General features: G+C 47.3%; 1 protein-coding gene across 1 annotated transcript; it reads right to left on the reverse strand.

The window, feature by feature from the left end:
- Positions 1 to 628: 628 nt before the first annotated feature.
- Positions 629 to 15,309, reverse strand: LOC147678392 (lysophosphatidic acid receptor 6-like). The gene is made up of 2 exons (XM_086945986.1): positions 14,581 to 15,309; positions 629 to 2,596 (listed from the first exon to the last, which is right to left on the reverse strand). Exons 1-2 carry the CDS (start codon positions 14,599 to 14,601, stop codon positions 1,499 to 1,501), a joined length of 1,119 nt encoding a protein of 372 aa, XP_086802112.1. The 5' UTR covers positions 14,602 to 15,309; the 3' UTR covers positions 629 to 1,498.
- Between the last annotated feature and the right edge of the window lie 6,736 nt (positions 15,310 to 22,045).

Consider the following 22,045-nt stretch of genomic DNA (forward strand, 5'->3'; position numbering starts at 1 on the left):
GGAATGATTGAGACTCCATTGAAGAGCATAAGACCATGGTGGGGAATGATTGAGACTCCATTGAAGAGCATAGGACCATGCTGGGGAATCAGTGAGACTCCATTGAAGAGCATAAGACCTTGGTGGGGAATCAGTGAGACTCCATTGAAGAGCATAAGACCTTGGTGGGGAATGATTGAGACTCCATTGAAGAGCATAAGACCATGGTGGGGAAACAGTGAGACTCCATTGAAGAGCATAAGACCATGGTGGGGAATCAGTGAAACTCCATTGAAGAGCATAAGACAATGGTGGGGAATCAGTGAGACTCCATTGAAGAGCATAAGACAATGGTGGGGAATCAGTGAGACTCTATTGATATGTATTGAGTATTTAAAAGTTCCTTTAAGTTTATGACACAATGACATGGAAAGAGTGAGACTCCATTGGCCTGTATGAGCCTCTAGCAGGGAGTAGGTGAGACGCTATGGATGTGTATGGCGCAGTGACAGCGAGTGGGTGAGACTCTGTGGATGTCCAGAAAGCTGCAATGGGGAGTAGGTGAGACTCCATTGAAAAGAGGAAACCACCCAAAGGGGGAACAAATTAACACCTGCCAATGACTTATGTAAAAATTGAAATATCTTGTTACAATTTAATTGATTCAACCAAGACTGGCATGGACCGAGAATTAAAAAAATACATTTTATAATACAGTTAGTCATTTTACAATTTATTGGATCATTGAAATATCATATAAAAATGTAATATGTAATAAATAGTCAATATAATAGTAAGTGTGCCCAAAAAAATATAACAGAATTCTTTTTTTTCTCTTTTTTTCTGTCTTTACCCCTTAATATTCTCTGGTTCATCCTACAACATTCATGTTCAGTCACTCAAAACTCAATCAACAAACTCACTCATCCCACATCTATATTCGAACCACTTAGGTGAAAGTTCATATGTACATCAATACGAATACCACTAATAAGGACAGAAGTGACACATATGGCTGTATTGATGCAGAACTGGGGAATGAGTAAGTGTCTTTTACAGCTTATGCGGCCAGTGCTGTGGGCAATGGAGGTGACTCCATTAGATCACATGACAGGTGTAGGCAGGAATACGTCGCAATCCAAGTGCTTCAGTCAAGAGATGGGACCTGGAGGGAGACCCCATCAATGCCCTTAAGTCCAAAGCTGTGGGCAGTGTGACACTTAGTTCATGCTTCATTGAGGCAGACTCAGTGACCTTCTCAGGAAAATCAAAGGTGAGGTAGAGGAGTGCTGCCCCCTTATGGTGAGTCCTGCCCTTCCCCTTCCTCCAGTGCTTGGCAGGGCTCTGAAACTTTTTCTTGATGACCACCGAAGGCACAGTAGAGGAGTCATATTGGTTGGTTTCATCATGCCACCAACCCTGTCAGATTGCTTGGCAAGAGTCTGCCCATTTTTTGGATGACCACCGAAGATGCGCTACAGGAGTCCGATTGGTCAGTGGCATCATGCCAGCCATCCTATCAGATTGCTTGGCAAGAGTCTGGCTCTTTGCTGGATGAGTTCGACCGCAGACCTGTGGTTAACCGAGTCAAGGAGGTTATGGTCTTGCTAAACTGGGATGACGTTAGCCTTTTTCCACAACACGAAGGCCTCCACTTGAACTTCTCAGCACCGAAGTAATAGACTAGAGGGTCCAGGCAGGAGTTGAGGCTGGTCAGCGCCATGGTGACGCGACGTGCCTTGTAGGTGAATTGGATGAGTCCGCAGCTGGAGAAGACATTGATGCGCCGCAAGGTGTGGATGAGCTGGATCACGTGATACGGGACAAAGCAGATGAGAAACACAGCAAGCACTACCAGGATGGTGCGTAGCGCCTTCTTCTTGGTCAACTGAGAGCTGTTCCGTGGTCCGGAGGTATCCAACAGTTTCCGGGCAATCAAAGGGTAGCAGATGCCGATTACCAGCAGGGGCAGAATAAAGCCCACCACAGCAGCGAAGAGGCTGACGCCGGAGATACGCCCTTTCCAGGAGTCCGAGGAGAAGTTCTCCAAGCAGGCAATGTTGCCATTCTCAAACTTGCTCGTGAGTGGACCCTTGAGAGTCAAATACAAGATGGCTCCTCCCAGAATGACCCAGATGACCACAGAGGCAATAATTCGGTAGAGCGGCTTCTTGAGAGAAAGGGCCTTGATCGGGTGCACCACGGCCAGATACCGATCCAAGCAGATACAGGTCAAGAACAGTGTGCTGCCATAGAGGTTTGCAAAGAACAGGGAGCCAGTGATTTTGCAGAGGGCCTCTCCAAAGATCCAGTTGTTGTCCAGGGCATGGTAGACGATTTTGCATGGAAGGGTCAGGACAAAGATGAGGTCAATGGTGGCCAGGTTGACCATGAAGACGTTAGCCGGGGAGGTGGTGGTCTTGGTGCTGATGAAGTACCACAGAGCAATGATGTTGCTGACCAGTCCCAGGATAAACACCGGGCTGTAGATGATGGGGTACATGAGATATTGGAAGTCGGCGCTCTCCACACATGCTGTTTCATTGGTGGTGGTGTTTAGGCTGTCAGATGTAAACCAGCTCTCGGTGTAGGGCATTGCGGACCAGTCTGACGGATCCTGGAAAGGAGAGACAAATGGAAGATTACCCAGTGGAACATCTTACTTCAGCATCACATCTTCCATGCCAACCCATGGTCAACAGTGCTTGATTTGTAAAACAAAATAAGTGCCAGGGCCCTCATCAGGAGACAACTGCAGCTTTCACAACCCATTGCCCCAACCAGTGCTGCCAATGACAAGACCAACGCAACTACTTACCATGACACTTCAAAAAGTGTGACAGCTCAGACTATTCCAGGCCCCCAAAGCCATACAAATGACTTGGATGGTGTATATTTAGTAATGTTGCCGTATTTTGTATTATTACACAACTGTTGTTGTGCTCATCCCTAAATTAGCTAAACAGCACCACCATGTGGCAGATTGTAATAAGTCCTGTTTTAGTCAATTGAATGCCAGTACCAAGCACAGGAAACCACTGGCTCAAATTAGGCACTTATGGAATAAACCAAACAGATCACACATGGCAAGCAGAGGATTTCTTTTACCTCATTGACTCTATACTTATTTTCCTTTGCTTGCGGTATAATCTCTGCATTTATATATATATGTCTGTTTAAAAAGAGCTTGGTATCTCTACCAAGCAACAACTTTTTACTAATACAGTAACATGAGAAGGGACTTTGAAATTAAATGAATTTGTACTTGTAAAGCACACTTATACCCCAACCGGGGTTTCCTGGTGCTGTACGCATACCGCTGCGGAAGCCTTCCTGGCTTTTCCCTGTGAAATGTCCACTCCTGGGCACCCCCAAGGTGAAGCGAGGCATCCCAGCGCTGTTGGGGTCATTGTGGAGATTAAGCAAGCTATTGCCCATAGTTGCAGAATGGGACCCATGATTCGAATAGGCACCGAGGCGAGAATTATCAGATCCGAGGAAATTGAGCCCAAGACCCGCCGAGGCGGGAATTGAACGCTGGTCCCAGGCCAGACCTCTGCATCAGGGTCTGCTGCTCTAACCATTGAGCCACACTTCTCCGCTACGCCAGTTGTATTTCAGCTGCAATGCCATCAAATGTGTCACTTCCTGCTGTGTGCTCTCTACCACAGGGGTAAGAGAGAGCCTGTGAAAGAGCAACAAAGAGTGCAGCCAGGAGCTGTGGAAAGCAGTGTGCCGCAGGGTAGTTTCCTTCAACATAGTTTGGGAAAACCCTTGAAAGAACACATTTGTTGGAACGATGGCAAGGAAGCAGTTGTTACACCGCAAAATACACATAGCAAAACAGTTCCACTGTGCACATCTACTCTTCCCATTCACCTGAGAGTGGCAACGCCTTAGATTGTAATGAGACGTCTGCTCTGTGTCTGCTTGTCCACAATTAATCCAAAGGCTACCTTTGAAACTACAATTATTTATTAAATGTTCCTTGGCAAAACAATACGCAGTAGGCATACCTTATACCTTCTGGTTACACACAACATCTTTAACAATGTTGCTCTCCACAAATAATTTCCTTACAGAAACAAAACATAAATAAATTGAAATACTCCACACAAAACACCTTTCTAATGTACTGAGAGAGCCAGGACTGCAACCTTGGTGAGCGCGTGTGTTGAGTCAGCGCTGGTGAGAGAGTTTTGGAGTTCCAGGTAAAATGAGATTTTGCTGTTCAGGTGCTCATTTCCCCCATCCCCACCAAGCCTTTTTTGGCCGTCTGAGGCCATTGTGGAATGCTGACCCACGACATGCCGACACCGGCGGCAAACAGACTTTCAGCCGTGAAAAGTGTTTCTGGACAATAACTTTTGGTTCCTCCCAATGGCTTGATAGTAGGCGTTCCCGGCAGCCACTTGGTCCGGTGCCCATATGAGTGAAATGAGGCCCTCTCCCTTGCCAATAAGTAAGAAAAGGCAATGAAACATGTTGGCCTTTCTATTTAAAATGATCCAATACATGGTATGGTCTTTAATCATGAGTGTAGGCATTAATAATTAAAAGACTAATTACTAGAGGGTCTGTGCGACTCGTTTTTAACATTTTTTCTTGTGAGGAAGATGCGTCTCCTCCCTATCAGGGCTTTGATAGAGATGTGTTGTATAGAAAATACAATTAGATAAACAATCAATTCACACACACACACAACATTCTTCTTGAACTTGTTCGGGTCTTGATTCCTTCAGATGAAGAGGAAAGGTGGAGATGATGGTATGTGAGCAAATTGGCGAGAATATGCCAAACGCTCCGTGGTGGTTGCTTATGTGAGGCTCTCCTTTGCTTTTGTGTCTGGGTGTTTTTCGGGTGCACTTGTTATATCCTAATGTTGTCATGGTTTTATACATGGACACATGCATGGGGAGGGTCTTGTAGGTTTGCCCTGGAGCTTGCCCTTATCGTAAGAGTGAAGTGAGGGACCCCTCAGAATGTTTTAATGTGATGAGGTATGGGTGATGCTCCACTGTCTTATTGTTTGTTTGAGACATTGCGGCAGTGCCATGAAACAGACTGGCCCTGTTCAGGCCGCAATTCGTGGCATCCTTCACAATGCTTGCTGTCAAGAAATCAGGTACTGTTTTATAAAGACATGGCGGCGTGGTTTGAGCTTAAAAATGTGTTTTGTATTTTTTTGCTTACGTGCATTTCCAATACCACTTGGGGTGGGATTCCATACATTGCACCGATGCTAGTGCAATTTTGAACCGACACTTTGGGGGTGCATATTTAAACTCGTATTGGTGCAGTTTTGTGCTGACTTGTGCAGCACATCGACGTATTAAATAAAAAGACATTTGCATTGACTAACCAGAGCAAACACGTCCAAACGACGGTGTCCGGTTGCTCCAGCCCCAGTGCAATGTATAGAACGTAGCGCCTGGGGTCTAGCTTCTGTGTGCCAACCACAATCTCCCTTGTGGTGATGAGCGTCACGATTTACGCTTTATGTGGGATGCGCGAGGGCATCCTTAAGATGTCAAAGGTCAAGCATGCAGGCGTGGAGTTGAAACTGTGCTCGAGAGTGCCTATCAGCGGTGTTTCCAGGCGCTTCGGGAGGTGAGAGGGGGGTTGCGTCAGCGAGCCGTGTCTCTGCTGAGAGCCAGATATGGCCTAGTCTAGTCTAGTCTATCGGGAGGCGAGGAGATTTCCCAACAGGGGCTTGTCTCAGAAAGGTGGGGTGGGCTGGGCCGGAGTCAGTCATGGGCAGCCACCAGGCTGGCTCACTAGTAAAGTGCTCTCTGTCTGGCATCTGAGCCTGGCTTGCGCGCCACATGATGGTTCGATCCGAGCAGGGTGGGCACAGCCCTTTTTACTCATTAGGTGAATACACCGGGTGATATCGATGGCTGTTATTTACAGTGCTATCATGAAAGTGACATATTGAGCCAGCAAACACTTCATAAAACAGGTTATTTTGCAATTCTTTAGTTGCACAAGAGCACAGAACCGCTTGAGCAGGCCCGGTCACGTGCACCGTGGCTGGCGAGGGTTGGCACTGTACAGAACCAGAGTGGTGGAAAGACGTGCCCGCGGGCCGGGTGCGAGTCTGTGCAAACCCCGTGCCTGGCAAACTGCGGACAATCCGGGGTGCGGCCCCAGGTGTGCCATCGTTACAAGTTGCTACTGTTTGTGTTGGATTTAATAGAAGCCGCCTCGGGCTTCCTTCCCGCGCGAGGCCAGGTGGGAAGGCGCTGCCCTTAAACGTTGCCGCCATCGTGTGTGTAAGAGGATGCTTTACATCGCACTGGGGGCGGGGGAGTCCATGCCAGGTTTTCAAGGGGACCTCGAGCGACAATTGAGTAACTGTCGTTCATTTCTTGAATGCAAATATCTCGTCGGTATCCGGCTGTCCTGGACTTTCGTTGGACACCCTGCGCTAGAGACATTAGTTTGATGCCAGGCTCACCAGTATTGATGTCGGTGTAACCCTTTCACTCACATTACTATTCTAACTCCAGGGGGGTGCAACAGTAGGGTAAGTGTTGGATAGTGTAGGGGTAAAAATTACTATTACAACGCATGACACTACAACCATACCACTGCAACGCATATCATTACAACGCAGTCATTACAACGCATACCATTACAACACATACCATCACAACGCATAGTACCCTTGCACTATCCAACACTTACCCTACTGTTGCACCCCCTGGAGTAAGAATAGTAATTGTTACCCCTACACTATCCAACACTTACCCTACTGTTGCACCCCCTGGAGTAAGAATAGTAATTGTTACCCCTACACTATCCAACACTTACCCTACTGTTGCACCCCCTGGAGTTAGAATATGAGCATGAAATACACACAGCCACTTGCCAAACCTCACACAATAGAAACTGAAACACACACAACCATGTCCCGACCATTAAAGAATAGGAGCGTGAAATGCATATAATTAGCTACCAGGCTGCAAACAATAGGAGCACGAAATACACTGAATCACCTGGCAGACACCAAACAGAAGGAAAGCGAAATACACAAAACCACCTGGTGAGCCTCAAAAAGAAAAACCTCAAAATACGACCACCTACCGAACCTCAAACAGCAGGATCACGTAATACACACAACAACCTACTGAACCTCAAATCATAGGAGCACGAAGTGCACACAACCACCCAACGAGCCCCAAAGAAAAGTAGCACGAAATGTACACATCTACCTCCTGAACTTCAAACAATAGGACACGAATACACAGAGACAACTGCTGGAACTTAAAAATAGGAGCTCGAAATACACACAACCATCTGCTGAATCTCCAACAGCAGGGGTGCAAAATAGATCCAATCAACTCCCGAATCTCAAACAGTTTGAGAATAAAATAAACACAACCACTTACCGAATCTCAAACATTAGGACACAAAATAACCACCAATGAGCATGAAATACACATAACCACCTATCACATCTCAAAACCCTAATGGGCACGACCATTTACTGAACCTCAAAAAACAGGGGCACGAAATATACACAACCATCGACCAAATCAAACCCCAATAGAAGTGGGAAATATACACAACCGTCAATCAATCTTCAACCTAGAGGAGCATTAAATATACACTGGACTGATGGGGGAAACGCCCCCAAGACCAGACAGCGCAATTAACCACAGGTGGTGGTTCAAGACACAGGCCCTACCATTGCATAGGAAAGGGCTGCCTTCTGGCCTATCCATTGCCAGGCTTGTAACTGTCAAAGAGACACAATGTCCGTTAAACACAACGGACTTGTTTTACCTGAAAGCATTTTAACATGACACATTTTTTCTGCAGATTGAATGCATTTCACATTGGTCTTTGCACATCTTCAGAACCTGCTAACAGTAAGAAGACGTGTTACAGTTTGATTGAAGAAGACGATTCTGTGTTCCTTTTATGGATGGGAAGCAGGAAGGGAAATACAACACAGCACTCTGAATGTGGCTTTTTTTCTATTTGGTACTCAGCACTGCCAAATGCTTCCTGGCGCTTTTTGGTTTCATAGAGACTTGACAACAATTCGAGTTCCCGGCCCTTTGAAAACCCACACGTGTGGAGCACAGATGCTGACATTTGATGCCCTGACTTATAAAGCATGTACAACTCTTAAGGTCCTTAGAATCGCCGTGGGGGGTCTTTTAAGTTACTCGTGAAAAGGGGAAGGTTGCGAAAGCTGAAGACGGCCAGTGCTCTGTCCTGTTATTGATGCGCGTCTATTACATGAAGCACGGTGCTGTGTGCAGGCAGTGCAACGGTGAAGGGTAACAGTACACGTTATAGGTGTGCTGGGGCAATGGATTAGACTGTGTGCAATGTCTCCACCACAGCTATTCACCAGTATCCACAGCTGCTGCCCCACCCCTGTTCCAAGCAGTCCCCAGCTCTGTCTGTGCTCTCACACACTGGTGGCATTTGTGTATGTGGTAAGGCCGCCTCCCACTGGCAGGTGTAAGGTGCTTTCAAGAAGTTTGTTCAGTGTTCAGCTGGATGAATAACCTGCGATGGCTGAAAGGAAGGATATATCTGATGTCCCCGGCCACATAGCTGTGTCATCCATGGCCATATAGATGTGAATCACTGGCCACATATCTGTGGTATCCTTGGCCACATATCTGTGGCATCCTTGGCCACATAGCTGTGGTCTCACTGGCCACATATCTGTGGCATCCTTGGCCACATAGCTGTGGTCTCACTGGCCACATATCTGTGGTATCCTTGGCCACATATCTGTGGCCTCCTTGGCCACATGACTGTGGTCTCACTGGCCACATATCTGTGGTATCCTTGGCCACATAGCTTTGGTTTCCACGGCCACATAGCTGTGGTATCACTGGCCACATAGCTGTGGTATACTTGGCCACATATCTGTGGTATCCTTGGCCAAATAGCTGTGATATCCTTGGCCACATAGCTGTGGTATCACCAGCCACATCGCTGTGGTATCACTGGCCACATATCTGTGGTATCCACAGCCGCATATCTGTGGTATCACCGGCCACATATCTGTGATATCATTGGCCACATAGCTGTGGTATCACTGGCCACATGTCTGTGGTATCACCGGCCACATATCTGTGGTACCCTTGGCCACATATCTGTGGTACCCTTGGCCACATAGCTGTGGTATCACTGGCCACATAGCTGTGGTATCCTTGGCCACATAGCTGTGGTATCCTTGGCCACATATCTATGGTGTCCTTGGCCACATATCTGTGGTATCACTGGCCACATGGCTGTGGTATCCTTGGCCACATATCTATGGTGTCCTTAGCCACATATCTGTGGTGTCCTTGGCCACGTAGCTGTGGTATCCACGGCCACATAGCTGCGGTATCACCGGCCACAAAGCTGTGGTAGCCATGGCCACATATCTGTGGTATCCACGGCCACATATCTGTGGTATCACCGGCCACATATCTGTGATATCCTTGGCCACATAGCTTTGGTATCACTGGCCACATATCTGTGGTATCCTTGCCCACATATCTGTGGTATCACCGGCCACATAGCTGTGGTATCACTGGCCACATATCTATGGCATCATTGGCCCCATAGCTGTGGTATCCTTGGACACAAAGCTGTGGTATCCACGGCGACATAGCCGTGGTATCACTGGCCACATATCTGTGGTATCGCTGTCCACGTATCAGTGGTATCACAGGCCACATATTTGTGGTATCACTGGCCATATATCTGTGGTATCCCTGGCCACATAGCTGTGGTATCACTGGGTACATATCTGTAGTATCGCTGTCCACATATCTGTGGTATCACTTGCCGGGAAACGACCTTTACAACGTAACTTTTACAACGCACTACTATTACAACGAAACTTTAACAACGCAACATCCATTACATCGCATGCCATTACAACGCAACCATTACAACGCATGACACTACAACCATACCACTACAACGCATATCATTACAACGCAGTCATTACAACGCATACCATTACAACACATACCATCACAACGCATAGTACCCTTGCACTATCCAACACTTACCCTACTGTTGTACCCCCTGGAGTTAGAATAGTAATTTTTACCCCTACACTATCCAACACTTACCCTACTGTTGCACCCCCGGAGTTAGAATAGTAATTTTTACCCCTACACTATCCAATACTGACCATACGTGCAATGTAATGGTATGCGTTGTAATGGTATGCGTTGTAAAGGTAGTATGGGTTGTAATGGAAAGTGTTGTAAAGGTAGTATGCGTTGTAATGGAATGCGTTATAAAGGTAGTTTTTAAAAAATCGTTGTAATGGCATGCATTGTAATGCAATGCGTTGTAATGGATGTTGCGTTGTAAAAAATGCGTTGTAACATCATACATCCCACTTGCCACATATCTGTGGCATCAATGGCCACATAGCTGTGGTATCGCTGGACACATAGCTGTGGTATCGTTGGACACATAGCTGTGGTATCACTAGAGGCATATCTGTGGTATCCCTGGCCGCATAGATGTGGTATCACTTGCCACATATCAGTGGTATCACTAACCACATATCTGTGGTATCGCTGTGGTAACCTTGTGGCGAGCTGTGATGTTCTTATTTGTGGTTGAGTTTGGATCCAACAAAGAACGAGTTGTTACCTCGTTATGGAGAAGTAGAATGTAATCAGGTAGAACGAATGCAATGTTGTAATGATATGACAAGAACAAGGCTTTGGGACCGGAAGTTGGATAAACCTTGACGTCCTTTCTGTGACCCAGATTCTTCCCTTGTGTTGCGTGAACCTCGTTGCAGGCTCCGTGCAGTGGTTCCTCACAGGGGCGGCTCCTCTATGTGGGCCGAGGAGCGTCGCCCCACTGCTTTCTCACAGTGCGAAAAGCAGAAACATAAAATGGTATTATAAATACCATTTTATGTTTCAGCTTTTTGCACTGCCAGAAAGCACCAAAGGTTTGCTCCTCAGCAGGATACAATGCACCAGATGTTCACTCCTCAGTTGAACACACTGCACCAGACGTTCACTCCTCAGTTGGACACACTGCACCAGACGTTCACTCCTCAGTTGAACACACTGCACCAGACGTTCACTCCTCAGTTGAACACACTGCACCAGACGTTCACTCCTCAGTTGGACACAATGCACCAGATGTTCACTCCTCAGTTTGACACAATGCACCAGACTTTCTCTCCTCAGTTGGACACAATGCACCAGATGTTCACTCCTCAGTTTGACACAATGCACCAGACGTTCTCTCCGCAGTTGGACACAATGCACCAGATGTTCACTCCTCAGTTTGACACAATGCACCAGACGTTCACTCCTCAGTTGAACACACTGCACCAGACGTTCACTCCTCAGTTGGACACACTGCACCAGACGTTCACTCCTCAGTTGAACACACTGCACCAGACGTTCACTCCTCAGTTGGACACACTGCACCAGACTTTCTCTCCTCAGTTGGACACAATGCACCAGATGTTCACTCCTCAGTTTGACACAATGCACCAGACTTTCTCTCCTCAGTTGGACACAATGCACCAGATGTTCACTCCTCAGTTTGACACAATGCACCAGACGTTCTCTCCGCAGTTGGACACAATGCACCAGATGTTCACTCCTCAGTTTGACACAATGCACCAGACGTTAACTCCTCAGTTGGACACAATGCACCAGATGTTCACTCCTCAGTTTGACACAATGCACCAGACTTTCTCTCCTCAGTTGGACACAATGCACCAGATGTTCACTCCTCAGTTTGACACAATGCACCAGACTTTCTCTCCTCAGTTGGACACAATGCACCAGACGTTCACTCCTCAGTTGAACACACTGCACCAGACGTTCACTCCTCAGTTGGACACACTGCACCAGACTTTCTCTCCTCAGTTGGACACAATGCACCAGATGTTCACTCCTCAGTTTGACACAATGCACCAGACTTTCTCTCCTCAGTTGGACACAATGCACCAGATGTTCACTCCTCAGTTGAACACACTGCACCAGACGTTCACTCCTCAGTTGAACACACTGCACCAGACGTTCACTCCTCAGTTGGACACACTGCACCAGACGTTCACTCCTCAGTTGAACACACTGCACCAGACGTTCACTCCTCAGTTGAACACACTGCACCAGACGTTCACTCCTCAGTTGGACACAATGCACCAGATGTTCACTCCTCAGTTTGACACAATGCACCAGACTTTCTCTCCTCAGTTGGACACAATGCACCAGATGTTCACTCCTCAGTTTGACACAATGCACCAGACGTTCTCTCCGCAGTTGGACACAATGCACCAGATGTTCACTCCTCAGTTTGACACAATGCACCAGACGTTCACTCCTCAGTTGAACACACTGCACCAGACGTTCACTCCTCAGTTGGACACACTGCACCAGACGTTCACTCCTCAGTTGAACACACTGCACCAGACGTTCACTCCTCAGTTGGACACACTGCACCAGACTTTCTCTCCTCAGTTGGACACAATGCACCAGATGTTCACTCCTCAGTTTGACACAATGCACCAGACTTTCTCTCCTCAGTTGGACACAATGCACCAGATGTTCACTCCTCAGTTTGACACAATGCACCAGACGTTCTCTCCGCAGTTGGACACAATGCACCAGATGTTCACTCCTCAGTTTGACACAATGCACCAGACGTTAACTCCTCAGTTGGACACAATGCACCAGATGTTCACTCCTCAGTTTGACACAATGCACCAGACTTTCTCTCCTCAGTTGGACACAATGCACCAGATGTTCACTCCTCAGTTTGACACAATGCACCAGACTTTCTCTCCTCAGTTGGACACAATGCACCAGACGTTCACTCCTCAGTTGAACACACTGCACCAGACGTTCACTCCTCAGTTGGACACACTGCACCAGACTTTCTCTCCTCAGTTGGACACAATGCACCAGATGTTCACTCCTCAGTTTGACACAATGCACCAGACTTTCTCTCCTCAGTTGGACACAATGCACCAGATGTTCACTCCTCAGTTTGACACAATGCACCAGACGTTCTCTCCGCAGTTGGACACAATGCACCAGATGTTCACTCCTCAGTTTGACACAATGCACCAGACGTTAACTCCTCAGTTGGACACAATGCACCAGACGTTCACTCCTCAGTTTGACACAATGCACCAGACTTTCTCTCCTCAGTTGGACACAATGCACCAGATGTTCACTCCTCAGTTTGACACAATGCACCAGACTTTCTCTCCTCAGTTGGACACAATGCACCAGATGTTCACTCCTCAGTTTGACACAATGCACCAGACTTTCTCTCCTCAGTTGGACACAATGCACCAGACGTTCACTCCTCAGTTGGACACAATGCACCAGACGTTCACTCCTCAGTTGGACACAATGCACCAGACGTTCACTCCTCAGTTGGACACAATGCACCAGACGTTCACTCCTCAGTTGGACACAATGCACCAGACGTTCACTCCTCAGTTGGACACAATGCACCAGACTTTCTCTCCTCAGTTGGACACAATGCACCAGACGTTTACTCCTCAGTTGGACACACTGCACCAGACGTTCACTCCTCAGTTGGACACAATGCACCAGACGTTTACTCCTCAGTTGGACACACTGCACCAGACGTTCACTCCTCAGTTGGACACAATGCACCAGACGTTCACTCCTCAGTTGGACACAATGCACCAGACGTTCACTCCTCAGTTGGACACAATGCACCAGACGTTCACTCCTCAGTTGGACACAATGCACCAGACGTCTTCGCCTCAGTTGGACACAAACACAGCCCCCAGCGGATTACTCCAGAGGAACTAGACACATTATTCCAGATTTGGTTTCCAGAACTAGAAGCAATACACCAGACATGGAGTGTTGTGGCATAACACACCATATGGCCCCAGATGCACCACAGGTGTTATACAGAGATATTATGAAACATATCAGAGTGTCGGCCTCTGATACCACCCATCAAGCAATGCCGTCTTTATAACCTAGAGGGTTTTAGCGCTTTGAGGCGCGCGCCGCCCTCTAAGCACTAGAGTGCATATCATGTACTGCCCAAACTCACTGTGTCTGACACATTTCTCGGATCTGCGTTGTCGCCCCAAAGAACCCGGTGAACCCCGGTGAAGGGAGCCCCATCCAGAAACAGGAGAAACTCTGGAAAGCCGGGTAGGGAAGCTTCCATACCCACTAACCACGCATCTGGGGACCACGAGACAGAGGTGTGCAGGGAATCTCTTAAAGTGAAATGATATTTTGGGATTCCAAGATAGAAGAATCTAGGGGGCGCCAGGAAGAGCAATTTGGGAAACTCCCGAAGTGTGGGGAAAGAAAGCAAGAGGGGTTTGGGAAATTTCGGATGGAGGCGCTTGAGGCGAGGTGTCTGAAGACATTTGACTGTCCTACAGGTTGAAGAGCTTTGGGGAACAAAAGGCAGAGGGGTCTGGGAGAGAAAAGCCCAGGTACATTGGTAGAGGGTTTAGGGGGCGGGGGTGGGGGGGAGGCTACGTTGTGTCAGTGTGGGGACTGAACCCTGAAGGACAGCACAGACCCCCTTCATGAACTGAGCATCAGAGGTGGAGAGATGAAGGGGCGTACTCACCCTGGTTGTGAGATGTGCCATGGTACCCAAGGATGGAAGTGGTGGCCTTGGCTCAGCCGGGCCCTCAAATGCGGCGGCCCTTGATTAGAAGTGCCAGTGAATGCTGTGGTTTTTGTCCAGCCTCGTCAGCCGTAGACGGGGTGGTTGTTCAGGATTGTCACGGCGGCGGTGGTCCCGGGTGAGAATCCCGGTCGCGGTTTGTGGCCCCCCTTCAGCTGCCTCAACGGGGCAAGTCGTGGTCTGTGGTCACCGCCAGACTTGGGAGTCAGGGCCCCCGCACACTGGCGCGAATTCAAGTGTTCGCCCAGGGCACGCACACTGGCCAGTTGGAACTGGTGTTCAGCCTGGCACCAAGACGACTGTTCCTTTTGCAGCTCAGTGGACAGGCAGCCAGTTGGTACTAGTGGACAGGCTCGTCGCAGCCCAGTGGCCAGTCTCGCCAAGTGGGACCAGCAGACAGTCTCGCAAGTTGGGAGTGAGTGGACAGTCTCGTTGTTGCCAGTGGTCAGTCTGTTTTTTGCCAGTGGACAGTCTCGTTGTTGCCAGTGGACAGTCTCGTTGTTGCCAGTGGACAGTCTCGTTGTTGCCAGTGGACAGTCTCGTTGTTGCCAGTGGGCAGTCTCGTTGTTGCCAGTGGACAGGCTGGCCACTGATGGTCAGGCTCGCGGTGAGAGCTGCAGTCGCCGGCAGTCGTGCTCCGTGGCCCCGGCTCTGCTCTCCCTCCGGTCCTCGCTCGGAGTTGGGAGCTCTGAGGAGCGCGGGCGGGAGGGAGGTTTAAAGAGCAGCCTCCTCCCCCGCACCGCCCGCTGGGCGGAGGGGCCGGGCCTGCCAGGGCTCCCTCCTCACCTCTCCCATCACTCTCACCCCGGCCCTCCTTGACAGCCAGGAGGGGCGCCCCCTCCCTCCGTCCTCCAGGAATGCATGTGACCCCGAGCGCAGGCTTGGAATTCCCCCAGTGATGCATGGTGCCCCCCCCCCCCCCAGACACGGGCCGGTCCCTCTCCGGAGCCTTCCCGGCAGGAGGGACGGAGGGGAGGGACGCGAGAGAAGGAAAGGGGGCAGAGAGCGAGAGGGAAAGAGGGCAGGGAGCGGGCAGTGTGGGGGAGAAGACAAAACAGGGACAGTCAGCGCTGAGACCTAGTGATAAATGTGTGCTGTCCATGCTGCGCGCGAGCAGCCTCGCTTCGAGCGCTGGCGGGGGTTAAACCTATAAATTGTGTGTAAAAGAGCAGAATTCGGTTGAAAAGTCACAAAGATCCAGTTAAGCGCCGTTGTCGATTAGTAACGCCGTCGGACTGTACACTAGCTTCAGACAGACACAACACACAACATGCGACTTTTCCCGCCATGCGACACGCACCTGAGTATGCGCTTCATTTGATGCGCTCAGCTGTTAGTGTACCGTGACATCACGCAGATTCCCTTTGCCTGGGAAAAGACGCTTTGGGACATCTGAAGCCCTGGGCGCGGGGATGGGGGGCGAAGTGAGGGAGATAGGTATTTATTTATTTATTTATTTATTTATTTATTTATTTATTTATCTATGCGTTTTTATATAGCGCGGACTTTACTCGAATGTGTCAGAGCGCTTCACAATAGGAACAGAACTGATACATGAGAGCATTGCAAGTGAACAAATGACAAAAGTAAACGCTAAGTTATATGAGGTAAAAGTGACAATTGTGAGCAAACAAATACAAGAGGTAGCGAAGGGTGCATTACAGGAGGAAAAATTGACCTGTGTGCAGGTTACAAAAGCGTACAAAGTACAAGTAGAGGTAAAATACTATTCCCAGATTACTGCCTATTCCAAGGTGGTAAGCCATTCGCATATGTAAAGGGGTCCCCAGGAGAACCCCTCACCCTTTCTGAATGGTGGCGGAAACGTTTTTTAAGAGCAAGCAGTGGTTCCACGGACTACTGCCTACTCTTAAAAGATGAAACTGAAACATTTAATTTTCCTTTTTGAAAGACAGCCCGCTTTAAGGAAAGCAGGGTGCATTTTAAAAAAAACCAAGTTGCTTTATTTAAAAGCAAACAAAGACATGCTGGTCTGCTGTCCCCAGCAGGCCACCATCCCTGTGTTTTTTGTGATTCCTAATGGGCCCCAAATTGCGACCTACCTCATGAATATTGATGAGGTAGGTCAACTGAGACCCCATTTGAAATCAGTAAATGTGTCTGAGACACATTGTTAGATCACATTATTCAACTTCCTAATTGCAAGTCGCAAAAATAAGGCAACTGGCAATTAGGAACTTGCAAATGCAAATGCCCTAAGTTACCTTTGTGATTAGCGCCTTCAGTGTTTTCGAGGTAATATCTGTGATCACTGCATTGCGTGAAATCAAACATCATTTTCAACATACATTTGATTAAATATAGGGAAGTATAGTTCCCACAACGTTTCTATGAATGCACTGAAAATATGGATATATTTAGTCTTCAATTTATATATGGGCAACCTATTATTGTATATGGTCCAACATTATACTCTATGAAACCATGTACAAATGAATTTTGTTTTCTCTACTGCTCACTATAGTCTGATTTACTTCTAGGTGTTTACATTTTTGGGGGAGATGCAAAATGCAAAATGTTGTTGTAAAATAATTTGGACATGATCACATAATTTTATACCTCTGGTAAGTTTGGATTTGTGCTCATGTTTCAGCGTCAGATAGTCAACATGTGATGTCTTCTCCTCTGTCTAGTTTTGCAGGAATAGCCAAAAGTTGGCCAAAAGTGGCTTTTAAACACATTCTTCCACTTTTCTGTGTGATAATATTTATTCTGAAAAGAGCGCATTGGAGTGGGGAGGATCCCTTTCGGTTATGGTGATCAGGTTGTCCTGGAGACACAACCTTTGTGTAAAGTGATGTTTCTCACAGCTGGAAGCACTGAGGCTTGCTCCAAGCTACAGCACCCACAACAATGGCACAATGAACTGTGAGATCTCCCTGAAACAGCAATCATGGACAAACAAAGGGCAGGCCTAGAAATGCCCTCTCCCTGAAAAAAACTGAAAGTACAACCCCTCCTCTCACCGCTGCCATCCACCGAATAACAGTGCTTCAGAAAAGGAATCTGCATCTCTTTGTTAAACCAAAGGCCTCTTGGAATTTCTAAAGTTAGCCTGTTCTCGTCCTCCTCACTTCAATGTCTCGGTCTCCTCCCTCCAGCTACAGGAATGCAGGCAGGAAACTTCCACTGCCTGAAAAGCTATCCTGAACCCATCCTGTGCCCAGCCAAGCTATCTTGGCTGAAGACAGCTGATAGCCAGAAACCGGTCCTAGGATGCTTGATTCCGGTCCAGGAAAGACATGGCTTGGCAGTTCGGGCTGGACTGTTCCCATGAGGCACAGGGTCAAGACTGATTTGCATATGGCCATGTATGAACTAGGGTGGCTTGGTGAGCAAAATAACGATGGATTAAACCCAGATCTGTGACTGGGGGTGAATGTTTTGCCATTGTGCAACATTCCGTCCATTATGTGTTTTGCAGTTAAACACAGGGCACCCAGAAGGAACCCACTTTGTTTTGGTAATTAATACTGTGAGGCAAACCTTATTATTAACATCGAAAACAACCCGCTCCAGGATTTGCAGAATCTCCTTTTCGATGCTTGCGTTCAGTGCTTGCATTGCTTACCCTGTATATTCTCTTGTGTTGCTTTTATCAGCCTGAAGCTGATCATTTCCTATATACACACCCAGCCATGTCTTTATATTACCAACCCCTGAGCCGAGCAGCGGTCCTTGCTGACGCTGTGGTCGAATAGCAGTCTGGCAGTGGACAGAAGGTACGCCTGATTGCAGGGCCTATCTAAAAGTACATTAATAGAGCACTATTTCACATGCAATGATGTTTCTTTCCACAGGTGTGTCCATCCTTTGAGTGTCTGCTGTCTCAAAAGGCTACTCTGTGCTGATAAAACCCTGCATGAGACCTATGACCTTGACTGAAGAGTGTTGATGGTCCCCTCTCCTTTTTATTTAACTGAGCCTCGCCTTGCTCTTATCTTCTGCATGCCTCATCTCGCTCGGTACAGCCTACTCTAAGTCATGTGCATGTTTGGTTAATGTATGATATTGCATTTCTGCAAATTGCCCTCACCCCACCTCAAAGAACTCAACCAGTCCTCTTTTCAAAGTCATACCCTGCAACCGAGCAGCTTATAATCTCCTCTAGCTCATTTATTAATCAAACCAACCATTTGCATGACCTCACATGTGGTTGTGAAGCTCTGTGGTATGACCATGGTGTTGTACGCAGATGACACCCAGCTAGCGGTCACGATCAGCGGGGACTCTGGGGTGGATGCCCCAAGATTCAGAGAAGGACTCAGGGCGGTGGCTGGTTGGATGACGTCCAACTGTCTCCAACTAAATGCCCAAAAAACGGAGGTGATGATCTTTGGGAAGCAGACGGACCTATGGGGAGATACTTGGTGGCCCTCTGAGCTGGGGCCGACCCCCACTCCGGTTGCGGAGATCAAAAATCTTGGTGTTTGGCTGGACCCTTCCCTCAACTTTGACGGCCACACCAAAAGGACGGCGGCGTGTTGCTTCGGCATCTTGCGCAATCTGCGCCCTGCCCTTAAATACTTTGATGCCGCAACTCGTCAACTGGTGGTGCAAGCAACGGTTTTGGCTCGGCTGGACTATGCCAGCTCCCTTTTCATAGGATTAAACCAGGCCGAGTTAACCCGACTTCAAAGAGTGCAGAACGCTGCGGCCAGAGCAATCGTAGGTCTTCCTAGGTTTTGCTCGGCCGGTCCATCTTTGCGAGCCCTGCATTGGTTACCCGTTAGGCAGCGGATCCACTTTAAAGTTTTGTGCCTTTCCTTCAAGATTCTGAAGGGCCTATTGCCTCCCTTACTGCGCCAACTTTTGTGCCCTTATATCCCGGGCCGCACTTTGCGCTCGCTGGACCAAGAATTAGCGGTAGCCCCTCGGTTCAAACTCAGTCGGGTGGGGGGTCGCTCCTTTAAGGTGCGGGCAGCCGCACTCTGGAACGCTCTCCCTTTGAAACTTCGGACCCTTGGTGACCTGCTTTCCTTCCGCAAGGCCGCTAAAACCCATTTATTTTCTGAGCTCTGTTAAATCCTTCACTCCCCCATTTTAGTAATATTTTCTGTTCCCCTGTTGTGTTGTGTTCGCCACCTTGTCGGTGCGCCGGGACGCTCCTTCGCTGGAGCAGCCGTGCGCAATACAAATAGCACTAACATAACATAACATAACATACGTATGGCCACACATAGCTCCTAGTAATTTAATCTACCACAAAGACATGGCAGTAACGTATGGAATGCAGTGCTTAATTTGAGCCAGTGGTTTCCGATGCTCGGCACCAGAACTTAATTCTCAACCCCAGCACTTGTGACAGTGTGCCACAAGGTGGCACTGTCTGGCTAATTTAGAGAGGACCTCACTAACAGTTAATTATTTATCCAATATGCACTAAAAATGACTTTCACCTGCCACCTAAGCCATTCCTATGGCTTTGAAGGCTTGGAATAGTCCGAATTGTCACACGTGTAGGAGTGTGATGGTAAGTAATTCTGTTGTTACTATCAGTGGATGAGCTGGCAGGGGCAAAGGGAGGTGCAAGCTGCAGGGGCCTCCTGACGAGAGCCCTGGCACCTATTTTTTTGTACAAGTTAAGCACTGTCAGTGTCTCTTTCTGAGCACAAAACCAATTCCAGTAATTAGCAACAACCAATAGCCACTGGACCAATCACTAACCTTGAGTCCCAGAGCACCATGCTGCCCAGCGTAAAGTACTTCAACGCCTTATCAGAGATAGTAAGCGATATATAAGGAAATAAGGAAGCAGAGAGAAAGTATTAAGTACGAGGAAGAGATAAGGGTGGGTAAAGAGGTATGAGAAAGAGAAGAAGTGTGTAGGTAAAGAGGTAAGGGGAGAGGAAAAGCAACAGGATGGAAGAAGGTGATAGAAAGAGCACAGAGCAAGATGAAATATTAACAGGTATAAGAAAGAGACAGAAGAAAACAAGATTTGATGAGGTATGAGAGAGCGAGACAGACAGATGAGATATGGAGGTGTAGGAGAGGCTGGTAAGGAGGTGCTAAGAAAGAGACAGAGTTAAGCACTCAAACAAGTAGAAAGAATGAGAAAGTCAAAGAGGTGGTGTGATGGGAACAGGTCAAAAAGGAAGAGAGGAAGTATGAGAAAGAGAGGTAGAGAACGTAGTGACCGGACACACATGCAAGTGAGGTAAGACGCTCTATTCACACAGTAACCCCAGGACGCAGCCACGACCCCCAATGATCTAAAGTCTCCGGCACAACAAATCTAGAACAGGAAAAGAGGGCAAGGCCTTACACTCAAGCATACACTGCATATTCCCTTCCCTTAACAATGACAAAATACAATAATGAGAAAAGAATGAATTAAGATAAAGCATAAAACACGTGTACAGTAAATCCCCTTATGAAAAGACAGAATACTGTACATTGTGCACTCTACACATTGCATAAACTTGATATAGTTCCTAACTAATGGAGAAGAAACAACGCTCTACAAAAGTTCGTAATAATCAGTCCATTCATAAATTCAATGGAACAACTCTGCCACAAAGTCTAAGGGACATATTATCAAGAACAGGCGATAACATTATCGCCGCTTTATCGGCAGGAAACTGCAGCTAAAGCGGCGATAATGGGCTTGATAATATGCCCTTGTGAATTGCCATAGCAGCCCAGGTTAACACCAGAACCTGGGCTGCTATGGGAATTCACAAGGACATATTATCAAGCCCATTATCGCCGCTTTAGCGGCAGTTTCCTGCCGATAAAGAGGCGATAATTTTATCGCCGGTTTTTGATAATATGGCCCTCAATTCGTACTGTGAGTGAAATTCTTTATCTATCTTCTTTGAGAAAAAAAACAGTAAACAGACAACGCATTTCGCTCCACAGCAGTGAGAGATGCATCAAGGCTGCAAAAATACAATAAAAATAGTTTTAGGGGTTTTATAACTCTTTTTTGTTTTTACAATTTCTTTTCTAAAATTGCATGAATACAATTTATTTGCAGATGAAAACCTCATTGCAAAAAACATCAATTGTAATCAATGCAAATTTAAAATGACATAATACTTGCCCATTATTACTACTTATACCATGCAATCCACTCATCAATCAGAAGGAACGCTCAAAGTTTAATTCATGATTATTCATCCACAACCATCTTACATGATGATAAACGATATTTCATTCACAATACTTTGATTAGACAAAAAATGTTTTGATGACACAAACAACTTTTTAACTCCACAAATTTTAAAACAAGTCAGTTCAACAGCATCAGGACATAATAGTCTTTACGCCACATAAATTCATTCAAAGTTAGATCGATACTTCATTACAGTGTCCATATACAGCTAATCATTGAAATAAGCCTATTCTATCCAGACTTACACTGTCATGGTCTGGCAGG

This window comes from Lissotriton vulgaris, chromosome 12 (genome assembly GCF_964263255.1).
Source record: "Lissotriton vulgaris chromosome 12, aLisVul1.2, whole genome shotgun sequence".
Classification (NCBI taxonomy): domain Eukaryota; kingdom Metazoa; phylum Chordata; class Amphibia; order Caudata; family Salamandridae; genus Lissotriton; species Lissotriton vulgaris.

What these genes read in the sequence shown, in the direction of transcription:
- LOC147678392 (XM_086945986.1), bottom strand. Translation starts at nt 14,601, where the DNA reads ATGGCACATCTCACAACCAGG. An exon ending in TGGCACATCTCACAACCAGG is followed by an intron (nt 2,597 to 14,580) that starts GTGAGTACGCCC and finishes TCTCCTTTCCAG; the next exon opens with GATCCGTCAGACTGGTCCGC.